Genomic DNA, 14,614 nt, shown 5'->3' with positions numbered 1-14,614 from the left:
ATTAAATGTACTGCGCTGAATATTAATATTCTTCATCCGTGATGCAAACACGAGTTGCAACTGTTATGCAGCCACAAAAACCAAATGGCTCTAACTTCCTGTCCAGCTTTAGATTTTCATATATGTAATTGTTATGTACAGCCTCTCCTGACTTAGTGATGTACTTGTTTACCAATGACTCAGACTTAAAACGGACTCTCTGACCAATATGGGGTCCCCGATTTTTTCATACACTGCACACTAAGTGCGAAGACCTATTCTCTCACGTTTAGGCCACTCAGGCCAATCATGCCAAATTTGAAGGCAAGAAAAATAAAACGTTGATCTACGTTCGGAGCGCTACCGGTAACAACGTAGATCTATGTTTGGACAGTTAAGGGGTTAAATGGAATGATATATTACACTTTTACACTAATCAGCTAGTTACTGGAAATTATGATTTGTCAATTAATAAAAATAGTGATTTCTGGAAAAGGTACACGAAATTTAATTCATTGTTTGAGTGTATGAGGGCAATACTTACCGATTAAGTTTATTATTATGTTAATTCTTTCAAGGTATGGCTCCCATCTAATGCAGCTCACCTATGGTCTCAAGAATATAAAGTATGATCATTTCAATTCTATTATCAGTTCAAAGTGCATTAGAACAAACCAAAGTCTATGTTTAAAATAGAAAGTGTACATAAAATACTTAGAAGTAAATGTTTTTAAGTGTTCCTTGACTTACAATAGGGTTATGTTCCGATGAACCCATGGTAAGCAGAAAACGTTGCAAGTTGAATAAGAATATATGATAAATAACTACTGTCACTGAATAAGTAAATAAATCAATAATTACTGTAGCTAAATTAGCAGTATTGAAAAATAAATAAATGAATACCAGTTTATCTGTCAAAATTTGAACGTGCATTACTATCACAGCATTGTGAAGTCGAAATATTGTAAGTCAAACTATCATAAAGTGAGAAACACCTGTACAGTATACATATCTTATAAAACTTACATTAGATATTTTTTCATGTCTCTTTCAAAATCAAGCTTAAGGATGAATGAGTTGATATGCTTCCTCTTGTCCCAATTACTAAGGTCAACTCCAAGTTTTATAAGTTGTTGCAGGGTATGTGACCTGGAAAGAGCACAACACATGAGCCACCATTGTACTTGTTGTCCTTAACTCTAAAGATCTTGTGTACAGTGGAACCCCAGATTTCGTCCGTTGCGGATATCGTACAATTCGGATTTCGACCATTTTTTTGGGGCGAAATTTTACCCCAGGTTTCGTACCTCTGCTCAGAAATCATCCATATCAGACGTGTCTACCCGCCTGGGACGAGGTCGCTCACATGTACGTGACTCAGTCTGCCTCTGCCAATTGTTTAGTGAGCAATGCTCCATGCGTTCATCAGAAACATTTCGTAATAATCCATTGTTTTTTGTGCTTGTTTATTGAATGCAACTGCGAAATAAGCCAGCATGGGGCCAAAGAAAGTTCCTAGTGCCAGCCCTTTGGTACAGAAAGTGAGAAACGTGATAGAATTCAAGAAGAGCTTGTAACAAAATATGAAAGTGGCGTATGTGTGGCCAAGCTCCTCAGGATGTAAGGATGTATTCCAAAGAATAACCTCTCCTCCCTCTCCCCTCCATGCCTTCTTCCATATGTCAACAAGTCTTCAATAAAGGTATGTAATAGTGATTTAAATGTTCATTTATCCATTAAAATTAATCATTTATATTTATTTATCATTGTTTTCTGTATGTAAAACTATAGTTATTCTCTATAAAATGTATTTTTGGTTAATATTTTTGGGTGTCTGGAATGGATTAATTGGATTTACATTATTTCTTATGGGAAATGTTACTTTGGTTTTCGTCCATTTCCGATTTCGACCGACCTTCTGGAACAGATTAAGGACAAAAACCAGGGTTCCACTGCATCTGTTAATACAGTAATTCTAGAAATTGACCCTGCACACCGATCTCAGACTAGAATTAAGAACCATTAAAAAACATAAATGAAACATAAAATATGCACAGTGAAGCCTCACTTTAACTGATTAATGAGGCGAGGGGGTGTTCATTAAAACTGACAAACTGCTAAATTCAGATTATGATATCTTTCCATAATCGTAAATGAAATGGACCATTTTCAAATTTAACCTTTACACTGTCGAAGCCCCTGATTACAAACTTGCTCTCAATGTCGAAAAATATTCCAAAAAAACAAAAAAAAATTTTCTTACCAAAATCTTTATATTTTTCTGATTGTTTAAAAAGAAAAAAAAAATTGCAATCAGTACTTACTGAGATATAGAGGCATGAAGCTGACAGCAAGTGAACCGCTTACAGCAACATCGGCGACTGACACTCACTCGGTAATATTATTTTTACTTTTATTCTAATTTTTTCTCTTGTAATCTATTTTTTCAAGTAACTTTTGTGGCCTGTGAGACCAATATAATGCATAATGTATATACAGTGGACCCTCGACCAGCGATGGCATCGATTAACGATAAATCTGACTAGCGATACATTTCATTGCAAAAATTTTGCCTCGATTAGCGCTAAAAAACTCGACCAACACTATTCGTTCCGTCTGAGACGCGTCCACTTCTGGCCAGTGTTTACAAGCCAGCCAGCCACCACGGTCGCTTCCAAGAATACAATCGGAACATTTCATATTATCACAGCCTTTTTAGTGATTGCACCTGCAAAATAAGTCACCATGGGCCCCAAGGAAGCTTCTAGTGCCAACCCTACAGCAAAAAGGGTGAGACTGTAAAAATTATAGAGGAATAAGCTTACTGAGTATACCAGGAAAAGTGTACGGTAGGGTTATAATTGAAAGAATTAGAGGTAAGACAGAATGTAGGATTGCGGATGAGCAAGGAGGTTTTAGAGTGGGTAGGGGATGTGTAGATCAGGTGTTTACATTGAAGCATATATGTGAACAGTATTTAGATAAAGATAGGGAAGTTTTTATTGCATTTATGGATTTAGAAAAGGCATATGATAGAGTGGATAGAGGAGCAATGTGGCAGATGTTGCAAGTATATGGAATAGGTGGTAAGTTATTAAATGCTGTAAAGAGTTTTTATGAGGATAGTGAGGCTCAGGTTAGGGTGTGTAGAAGAGAGGGAGACTACTTCCCGGTAAAAGTAGGTCTTAGACAGGGATGTGTAATGTCACCATGGTTGTTTAATATATTTATAGATGGGGTTGTAAAGGAAGTAAATGCTAGGGTGTTTGGGAGAGGGGTGGGATTAAATTATGGGGAATCAAATTCAAAATGGGAATTGACACAGTTACTTTTTGCTGATGATACTGTGCTTATGGGAGATTATAAAGAAAAATTGCAAAGGTTAGTGGATGAGTTTGGGAATGTGTGTAAAGGTAGAAAGTTGAAAGTGAACATAGAAAAGAGTAAGGTGATGAGGGTGTCAAATGATTTAGATAAAGAAAAATTGGATATCAAATTGGGGAGGAGGAGTATGGAAGAAGTGAATGTTTTCAGATACTTGGGAGTTGACGTGTCGGCGGATGGATTTATGAAGGATGAGGTTAATCATAGAATTGATGAGGGAAAAAAGGTGAGTGGTGCGTTGAGGTATATGTGGAGTCAAAAAACGTTATCTATGGAGGCAAAGAAGGGAATGTATGAAAGTATAGTAGTACCAACACTCTCATATGGGTGTGAAGCTTGGGTGGTAAATGCAGCAGCGAGGAGACGGTTGGAGGCAGTGGAGATGTCCTGTTTAAGGGCAATGTGTGGTGTAAATATTATGCAGAAAATTCGGAGTGTGGAAATTAGGAGAAGGTGTGGAGTTAATAAAAGTATTAGTCAGAGGGCAGAAGAGGGGTTGTTGAGGTGGTTTGGTCATTTAGAGAGAATGGATCAAAGTAGAATGACATGGAAAGCATATAAATCTATAGGGGATGGAAGGCGGGGTAGGGGTCGTCCTCGAAAGGGTTGGAGAGAGGGGGTAAAGGAGGTTTTGTGGGTAAGGGGCTTGGACTTCCAGCAAGCGTGCGTGAGCGTGTTAGATAGGAGTGAATGGAGACGAATGGTACTTGGGACCTGACGATCTGTTGGAGTGTGAGCAGGGTAATATTTAGTGAAGGGATTCAGGGAAACCGGTTATTTTCATATAGTCGGACTTGAGTCCTGGAAATGGGAAGTACAATGCCTGCACTTTAAAGGAGGGGTTTGGGATATTGGCAGTTTGGAGGGATATGTTGTGTATCTTTATGTGTGTATTTTTCTAGACTGTTGTATTCTGAGCACCTCTGCAAAAACAGTGATAATGTGCAAGTGTGGTGAAAGTGTTGAATGATGATGAAAGTATTTTCTTTTTGGGGATTTTCTTTCTTTTTTTGGGTCACCCTGCCTCGGTGGGAGACGGCCGACTTGTTGAAAAAAAAAAAAAAAAAAAATGAAGAAAGAGATCATTGCTAAGTATGAAAGTGGAGTGCATGTCTCCGAGCTGGCCAGGCTGTACACAAAACCCCAATCAACCATCGTTACTATTGTGGCCAAGAAAACGGCAATCAAGGAAGCTGTTCTTGCCAAAGGTGCAACTATGTTTTCGAAACTGAGATCGCAAGTGATAGATGTTGAGAGACTGTTATTGGTATGGATAAACGAAAAACAGATAGCAGGAGATAGCATCTCTCAAGCGATCATATGTGAAAAGGCTAGGAAGTTGCATGACGATTTAATTAGAAAAATGCCAGCAACTAGTGGTGATGTGAGTGAATTTAAGGCTTTAAGGTTGGTTTGAGAGATTTAAGAATCGTAGTGGCATACATAGTGTGATAAGGCATGGTGAGGCTGCCAGTTTGGACCAAAAAGCAGCTGAAAAATATGTGCAGGAATTCAAGGAGTACATAGTGAAGGACTGAAACCTGAACAAGTGTTTAATGGTGACACTGACAATGTTGTGAAACACTTTAGGAATGTCATAAAGGAACAGGAGGTACAGGCCTCTATGGGCAGATATGTTGTGCGACAGAGGTCCAGTGACTCTCAAGCTGGTCCTAGTGGCATTAAAAGAAGGGAAGTAACCCCGAAAAAGGACTTGCCACCTCAAGTCCTAATGGAAGGGGATTCCCCTTCTAAACACTAAGACCATCAACACACTCCTCTTCCCATCCCATCAATCATCACCAGATCTTCAATAAAGATAAGTGTCATGTAACTGTGCATGTCTTCTTCAGTTTGTGTGTATTAAAATTAATATTTCATGTGTTAAATTTTTTTTTTCAATACTTTTGGGTGTCTTGCACGGATTAATTTGATTTCCATTATTTCTTATGGGGAAAATTAACTTGACTAACGATTATTCTGACTAACGATGAGCTCTCAGGAACAGATTAATAGCGTTAGTCGAGGGTCCACTGTATATCCATTTAAGAACATAAGAATGTAGGAACACTGCAGAAGGCCTACTGGCCCATACGAGGCAGGTCCATTTGTTGTATGCAACACAATAACCGCACAAATATTATTATACTGGTTACAAAACCTGTTCACACAAACCCGTGCTGCCTTTCCCACCACCCACTGACTTTTTGGCTTATCCTAGGTAATCTACACATATGCTGCTATGTATGATAATCTATGTAACTATTTGTGTATACCTGAATAAAGTTACTTATTCTTTGAGACATGGGAAAATGAGTTTCCCCTTTCGCTGTGGTACAAGTGTTGATAAATGGGATGGCCCAGCACAAGAGGTGGGAGGTTGATAATCGTCTGGGTTTTCAGCAATATTTCTGGTATCCTGGGCATTGCTTTCAGTCGCACTCGAAACCATGAGATTCATCTTCACTGATACTTCAATCTGTGTTAGAACTGTCACTTGGGAAGGGAAGAGTCCCAGTTCTCCAGGGAAAGAGGTATTCCTTACCGCTAGGCATGGTAAACAAGGCTTACTGAATTAGCACCCCCACAATGCATTGCGGCCTCCCCGATTTTTTTATACTGTGCATACTGACCATGCAGCCCCATTCTCTCACATGTAGGTCTACCAGCTTTCTCCTGCTAGATTTGAAGCCAGTACAATTTTGGCGTAGTACTACGGAACCAACACTGGCTTGCAAGCCATAGTACTACGGCACTGACAATGAAAGGTTTACTGCACTAAGTCCAATTAATCTGAAAATAAATTTACCCTGCAGACTACAACACTGACAGAAATTTGAGAATTTAACAGACTTTGCCTGTTAAATCCAGAATTGTCTATAAAAATAACAGACAATTCTAATTTATTGGACTAAGCTAATTCGACCTGAAATGAATTGATCCAGCAGACCATATTAATAAAAGACAATCCGGGATTTAATGAACTTTGTTGCTTTTAATTGTTCAATCACAGATTTTGCTTGGTAAATCGAAAATCCATTAAATCAGGTTGTATTAAATCGAGGTTTTACTGTACATAAATGATGTATATAAGTAGAAGTTTGTATAGTTTACCTGTCATCTTAAAAAAAAAGGAATCTAAAAAGTTTCTCTCCTTAAACAAAGTGGTAGAACAAAGGAATTGAGACATTGAGTGTTAAAACCAATATCTAAATACTGAAGATGGGAGCTTGAAATTAGCTCTGCTCCAGTATCTACAGAAATAGTGGTACCTCGAGTTTCGGCCATAATTCGTTCCAAAAGGCTGTTCGAGTGCCGTTGCCAAACGAATTTGTTCCCATAAGGAATAGCATAAATTAGATTAGTCCATTTCAGACCCCCAAAAATACACTTACAAAAGCACTTACAATAATACACTTGCATAATTTTTCAAGTTGGGAGCTGCACGAAACTCAAGGTACCACTATAATTACAAATAGATAATCAGAGTTTTTCTATCAGGCAATTAACCTATTCTATTAGCAGACAACTACAGTTAGCTCTTATAAAGCTCCCCTATACTTAAATGCAACTGAAAAGTTACATCCAAAATTAAACAGCACTTGAAAAAGCTTTCATAATACATGTACAAACTACAGGTATTTAATTTTGATGCACTTTTTTAATTTCATTTGCAAGTTTTAACTAAAGTAAGGGGCTTAAACATGCTGCAGGCATGTGTGAGCATGTTAGGAGTGAAAGGAGACGAATGGTTTTTGGGACCTGACGAGCTGTTGGAGTGTGAGCATGGTAATATTTTGTGAAGGGATTTAGGGACTTGAGTCCTGGAGGTGGGAAGTACAATGTCTGCACTTTAGAGGAGGGGTTTGGGATATTGGCTGTTTGATGTGACATCTAAACTGTCATATCTGAGCACCTCTGCAAAGACAGTGATTATGTGTAAATGATGATTAAAGTGTTGAATGATGGTGAAAGTGTTTCCTTCTATTTTGAGGGTCACCCTGCCTCGGTGAGAGGCAGGGTGACCCCCTGTAGTTCAGTAACAGAAGTGCCTGTATCTATAACCCAATACTTTACAAAGTCAACTAACCTCTACATTTTTTTTTAATATTAATTTCCCACAAAGACAGACACACAAACACACACACCATGGTTCAGAGCACTTGTTTTCCTTTCAGATGACAAATTTTACATGTGCCAAAATAATATAAAGGCTAATTTTCCTTTACTGCATATTATTCAATAGGTCAGGATACAAAGCTGAAAAAAATTATCTTGCCCTGTATACATGTACTTGCTTAGGCAAATCACGCTTGATTTTTTGAGATGTGCTGCTTGAACTACCTACACGTACTATGTTAAGTTAAAATTTGTACTGGTGACAATTAGGAAATCAGAGATAGGCAAATCACCATTTATGAGCTGGTACCCAGGCTTAACTGCTTGGGGGACATTTGCAATCTGCAATGAAATTCAGTTAAATCCTAGATATCAGTTTTTGACAATTCACTGCAAAAAACCCTTCATAATTAATGCTGACATTGCAAAAAATATAAAACACAACTACCCTATACCCTATCCTACCTGTTTGCATATGCAGCTAAGTTGAATGTAGGCCTCAGCTCAGGTGATAAATTGTCAATCTCAGAGAGATCTTTGGGAGGAGAAAGAACATCTTTGCTTTCTTGACTTTTTATCCACTTCATTTCTGATGACCAATCTTCGTTTTCACTAACAGGAAAACTGCATTCTTCCTCCAACAATGCCACAGAATCACATACATTTTCTTTCATTGTAAGCTCACTTGCACTGCTTGTCTCTGGAGTTATCAATGATCCATGACTTGTATTTTTGCTATAGTATCTATGCGAAGTTACATAAATATTCTGAATAGGCAAGTTATTTCCCTTCCACACATTGCTTCGAAAGGATCCGTCAGTATTCAATGCCAAAGAATGCCATGTAAACATTAAATTTCTTTTTCTAACATTTAATGTAAATTGAAGCAATGGTCTTGCACTAATTAGTAAATCAAACAGTTTGGTTCTTATGGAATTCATTGTGAATCTGAAAAAAAAAGGATATTTTAATATAGTACATGTGGAACTATCTAAGCTTAGCATGCAATGACTACCAACAAGATTATGAAACTTAAGCATCAGATACTGGTATAGGATACTGAAAAGTTAAGTAGCAGGAAATGTTAGCAAATATTTATAACATTTTAGTGGAAAAGTCTCAGTCCTGGAGCCTTGTTCAATCCAAAGTTACACAGGGTACCGAAAATCCAGTATTGTATATATTTATAGGCCAAGGCACCTGTGAAGTAAGACTGTTCAAGTCAGGTGTGAACAACTGACAGGTCAAGTTAAGCCTTGTGAGAATGAAATCACCAGAGTCATGCTGCAATGTGGGTATGGTGAAGTATGATCATTACTCATGTGGGACAATATGGTTGAGATGCTGTAATAATTACCTGTTCCCTTTGCAACAACAACCTTTACAGACAAACATATGAAATGGGTACAAGTCTCCTATCATCGCCATTATAACAAGCAGATATATGTAAGTGGAACACTTAACAACTGAGTGCCACCAGGCCCGGTGGCCTGGTGGCTAAAGCTCCCGCTTCACACACGGTGGGCCCGGGTTCGATTCCCGGCGGGTGGAAACATTTCGACACGTTTCCTTACACCTGTTGTCCTGTTCACCTAGCAGCAAATAGGTACCTGGGTGTTAGTCGACTGGTGTGGGTCGCATCCTGGGGGACAAGATTGAGGACCCCAATGGAAATAAGTTAGACAGTCCTCGATGACGCACTGACTTTCTTGGGTTATCCTGGGTGGCTAACCCTCCGGGGTTAAAAATCCGAACAAAATCTTATCTTATCTTATCTTATACCCAGTAAAGAATAAAAAGGCACAATACCATAACTTGAACAATACACAAATAACCCACATATAAGATAAGAAACTTATGAAAGAATGAAACATCATAAGTTTCTTTCTCCAATGTGTGGGTTACCTGCATATTTTATACATTGTAACAAGTGTGCAATACACAGGCAATGTCCTCATAACTCAAAAATGCTTTTGTATTAAGAAACTGCAGAGAAGGTTCAATGAAGCTGAACTTATAATCTAGGCCACACTAGGGAGGAGACCAATGATAACTTGCTATTCCTCAACATCCTCATCCCTGGATTAACATAGCAATTAGGTTCTTGAAATGGTATATAATAAGTAAAACTGCATTAAGCAAATTGAACAGACAAGATTTTTTTTTTTTTTTTATCACACTGGCCGATTCCCACCAGGGCAGGGTGGCCCGAAAAAGAAAAACTTTCACCATCATTCACTCCATCACTGTCTTGCCAGAAGGGTGCTTTACACTACAGTTTTTAAACTGCAACATTAACACCCCTCCTTCAGAGTGCAGGCACTGTACTTCCCATCTCCAGGACTCAAGTCCGGCCTGCCGGTTTCCCTGAACCCCTTCATAAATGTTACTTTGCTCACACTCCAACAGCACGTCAAGTATTAAAAAACCATTTGTCTCCATTCACTCCTATCAAACACGCTCACGCATGCCTGCTGGAAGTCCAAGCCCCTCGCACACAAAACCTCCTTTACCCCCTCTCTCCAACCTTTCCTAGGCCGACCCCCTACCCCGCCTTCCTTCCACTACAGACTGATACACTCTTGAAGTCATTCTGTTTCGCTCCATTCTCTCTACATGTCCGAACCACCTCAACAACCCTTCCTCAGCCCTCTGGACAACAGTTTTGGTAATCCCGCACCTCCTCCTAACTTCCAAACTACGAATTCTCTGCATTATATTCACACCACACATTGCCCTCAGACATGACATCTCCACTGCCTCCAGCCTTCTCCTCGCTGCAACATTCATCACCCATGCCTCACACCCATATAAGAGCGTTGGTAAAACTATACTCTCATACATTCCCCTCTTTGCCTCCAAGGACAAAGTTCTTTGTCTCCACAGACTCCTAAGTGCACCACTCACTCTTTTCCCCTCATCAATTCTATGATTCACCTCATCTTTCATAGACCCATCCATCAAAGTGTCCCGCAGCAAGGTTGCCATTGCAATCAGCACACACATTGAGGTCCGTGGTTCAATCCCTGATACGGGTAGAAACATTGGGGTGTATTACCTTAAGACACCTGCTATCTCTGTTCACCTAGTAGTAAGTACCTGGGTGTTAGCCAACTTGTGTGAATTGCATCCTGGGGACAAAACCTAATTGCCTGGAATGTTCTGCATAACCAGGGGCTTTTTACATGTTATGTCATTGATGAAAGCTAGGTCCGTATAGGTTGTCTCATGTACGTACTTGTAGAAATAAAGATTATTATTACAGCCTCTCCTCATTTAGCGACATATTCGTTTACCAATGCCTCGGACTTACAATGGGCTCTCTGACCAGTATGCATGCCTAATTAATGTGTATTAGAGCTGATTTCCTCCATTTTGTTTATTACAATATGCAGTACACTATTGTATAAACATTTAAAAATATACCAGAAATGTTATAAACGGTGCAAAGGTGACATTAAAACAATATCAAAGATAGATGACACAAACCCACTACCATTATAGTATGCTCCTCACTTAGCAATGAATTTGTGTACCGACATGGTCTTAGGAGCAGAACTCTGTCGTTAAGCGAGGCGAGGCTGTATTACTATGAAATGGAAATAAACAATCCTATTTGAATTTGATCACATCAGCCAGGAAGATGATGGGGTGGGTACTGAGAATTTTCAAAACAAGGGAAATAATGCCAATGGTGAAACTCGTCAAATCATTAGTGCTCCCTCACTTAGAATATTGCTCAGTGCTGACACCCCTGTTCAAAGCAAGAGAAATAGCAGAGCTGGAACAAATACAGAGATCATTTACAGCTCACATTGAGCCAGTAAAGCACCTAAATTACTGGGAATGCCTTCAAGTCTTGAACATGTACTCATTGGAGCAGAGGAGAGAGAGATACATGATAATATATACCTAGAAAATACTCCAGGACCTGGTCCCAAATCTGCACACTGCCATAACAACATACTGGAGTGAGAGACATGGGAGGAAGTGTAAAAATAAACCAAGTGAGGAGCAGGGGTGCGGTGGGGACAATAAGGGAACACTGTATGAACATCCGGGGTTCTAGACTATTCAACATCTTACCAGAAGATATCAAACACGGCTGGAACAAGTGTAAAAGCCTTCAAGAGGAAACTGGACAAGTATCTTCACCACGTGCCAGATCAACCAGGCTGTGACGGATATGTGGGGCAGCGGGCCTTCAGCAGCAACAGCCTGGTTGACCAGGCAAGCGCCAGACGAGCCTGGCCCATGGCCGGGCTTCGAGAGTAGTGAAACTCGAGAAACTCTAATAAGGAATATCATAGGTAAGGTATATCCTTGGTTAAATAAGTTTATATTTAGGTTATGGCTACACAACATTCCATACATACAAATTTCAATGATCTTTTGAGGTACACAGATCTTTGTATTCTTCATATTAATAATAATAATATTGTAATATCTTAATTTCTACAAATACATGTACAAAGTATACAGGCCTAACTGATATCAATGACATACTACTATATAGAAAGCGTCTTGTAATACAGAGCACTTCGGGCAAATTAGGTCAATTTTGTCCCCCGGATGTAACCCCCACCAGTCGACTAACATCCAGGTACCCATTTTACCGACGAGTGAACAAGGGCAGCAGGTGTCGTACGGAAACAATTGCTATGTTTTCCAGCCGTACCAGGGATCGATCCCATGACCTCAGAGTGTGAGCTCAGTGCACTAGCAATCGTACCCTTTGCATACTTCGTATTCATTGTAATAGTCTTCGTATTATTCTTCATATTCTTTTTCTTTGCTTTCTTCATATTTTGCAGATACTTTTAACATTTTTCTTTGTATTCATATGTTTAGTATTTATCTTCTCCAGGATACGTGAAGTTTTTGAGGTTTCTCCTCCAGTAACTGCACGAGTTGTATTATAGCAAACCCAAACATCATTGTATAAAAAATCATCGTCGTCGTCAATCATCAATCATCATCGTCGTCGTCGTCATTATTCCTCGTCCATCCAAATTAAGCGCTAAACCCACCAGGGTCACACAGTGCTGAGCAAAAAAAAAAAAGTGAATTCTGTATTATCATGGGAAGCTCTAAACCTGTAGGAATCACACAACGCGTGGGGAAAGGGAAGCAACAAGGCCTGAGCCAAGGAAATGGAGGGCAGAGCCAGTTTCCTGGACCAAGAGCTTTACACCGGCACCAAGTCGTCTCCATATGAAGGGGAAATTTAACAAGAAAAAGCAGTTCTTGGAAGTAAATGGTATAAAATACCGACACAATGGAAAAACACAATCAGTAAAATGTGATCCTTTATTGACAATGTTTCGCCCACACAATGGTCTTTATCACGTTAAAAAAAATCTGTTTGTGACTTGATAAAGCCCATTGCGTGGTGGGCGAAACGTTGTCAATAAAGGATCACATTTTACTGTTTGTTTTTGTCCGAAACCAGTTCTTACTAACGTGTTATTGTTATTGGTGTTAAGGGCCACTGAAGCTTTATTGAGCTCTGCTTCTTGGGAGTTAAGTAAGTAAGTTTATTCAGGTATACACAAATACAGTTACATAGAATTATCATACATAGCAGCATGTGTGTAGAGAACCTAGGATAACCCAAAAAAGTCAGACAGTGACTTATTTCCATTGGGGTCCTTTTACCTTATTATTATAATATAAAGGTTATAATATTTTCTTATTATTCTACAATGAAGATAACATCTTATTATCATACTAAAAAGACTATCTACTACACCAAGGTCATTAAGACTATCTACAATACGAGGGTCATTACTAGGAATAAGGTAAAATAAGGTAATAATAATGATAATAATATCTTTATTTACTATAAGTACATGTACATTATTATTATTATAATCAAGGGGAAGCGCTAAACCCGGAGGATTATACAGCGCCTGGGGGGGGGGGAATGTGGAAGGCATTCAGGCTTAATTAGGGGAACTGGAGCACAGATCCAATTCCCTAAATCAAGAGCCCCTCACCAACATCAAGGAACCTTCCTTGAGGGGAAGTACATGTACAAGGTATACAGTCCTAGCTGACATCAATGAAATGCTACTATATAGAAAGCCGCTTGTTATTGCAGAGCATTTCGGCAAATTAGGTCAGTTTTGTCCCAGGATAAGACCCACACCAGTCCACTAACACACAGGTACCCATTATATTGATGGGTGAACATAAACAACCGGTGTAAGGAAACACGTCCAATGTTTCCATCCCCTTCGCCGGGAATCGAACCCGGACTTCACCGTGTGAAGCGAGAGCTTTTGCCACCAGGCTACAGGGTACTAATATTAAGATGAAAATATCGCTAACAAGCAATACAAGAGGCAAAACAACCACGGGGGAGTTGAATCATAGTTCTAGGCCTCTCGTATGGCATTCAACATATCAGAGCTTGCATTGTTGCAGAAAAGAGATTGAAGTCCAAGCAAACACGTTGAAAGGAAGCGTTTTTGCACAAATTCGAGCAAAAACGTTTCCTCTGAACGTGTTAGCTTGGACTTCAGTCTTTTTATTTATTTATTTATTTATTTATTTATTATAAATTTGTGCACACATACAGAGGTACAAAAAAATACAGATAAGAGCAGTATGCCAAAGCCACTTATACTATGCATAGCATTACGGGCTGGCTTAAAATTAACTTAAGATTAACTAAGCAATGATGAAGTCAGTGATAAAACATTAATGTAAACAGATTACTATAAAGCACAAGTGAGTATTACAAAGACAGGTCATATGAAGGATTCTGTTAGGTAGTGTATTTAAAAAATAATAAAGTTAGATTGGGTTTTAGGTTTAACATTTATGTGATATAATTGTGAGAAACATTTAAGATATACAATTTATAAGGTTCAGTTATTCAGTATTTATTTGGTTTTGGGTGAGTAAGTGATCTTTGAGTAGAGACTTGAATTTATAAACAGGTAGTGTTTCTTTTATATTTACAGGTAATGAATTCCAGATTTTAGGGCCTTTTATGTGCATTGAGTTTTTGCATAGTGTGAGATGAACACGAGGAACATCAAAGAGTGATCTGTGCCTTGTGTTATGGTCATGTGTTCTGTTGAGGTTGGCAAGGAGATGTTTGAGGGGAGGGTTAATATCAGAG

The 14,614-nt window shown here is 38.9% G+C and overlaps 3 protein-coding genes across 4 annotated transcripts in view; 2 read left to right on the top strand and 1 right to left on the bottom strand.

Moving 5' to 3' along the window:
- The window catches only part of mTerf3 (mitochondrial transcription termination factor 3), a 29,080-nt gene extending 16,071 nt beyond the window's left edge, over positions 1-13,009 (bottom strand). The window contains exons 1-3 of the mRNA XM_070094667.1: positions 12,946-13,009; positions 7,948-8,430; positions 1,006-1,128 (exon numbers count right to left, since the gene is read on the bottom strand). Of these exons, the coding sequence (XP_069950768.1) occupies positions 1,006-1,128; positions 7,948-8,423 (599 nt within the window). The 5' untranslated portion in view covers positions 8,424-8,430; positions 12,946-13,009. The remainder of the gene's footprint in view (positions 1-1,005; positions 1,129-7,947; positions 8,431-12,945) is intronic.
- Positions 1-14,614, top strand: part of LOC128696583 (sialin-like) — a 152,205-nt gene that overhangs the window by 69,092 nt on the left and 68,499 nt on the right. The gene's annotated exons all lie outside the window — the stretch shown is intronic.
- Positions 1-14,614, top strand: part of LOC128696528 (F-box only protein 21-like) — a 444,502-nt gene that overhangs the window by 423,263 nt on the left and 6,625 nt on the right. The gene's annotated exons all lie outside the window — the stretch shown is intronic.

The sequence above is a fragment of the Cherax quadricarinatus genome, chromosome 47, assembly GCF_038502225.1.
Source record: "Cherax quadricarinatus isolate ZL_2023a chromosome 47, ASM3850222v1, whole genome shotgun sequence".
Classification (NCBI taxonomy): domain Eukaryota; kingdom Metazoa; phylum Arthropoda; class Malacostraca; order Decapoda; family Parastacidae; genus Cherax; species Cherax quadricarinatus.
The sequence above is the reverse complement of the archived record's forward strand: the minus strand, read 5'-3'. Positions and strand labels throughout refer to the sequence as shown.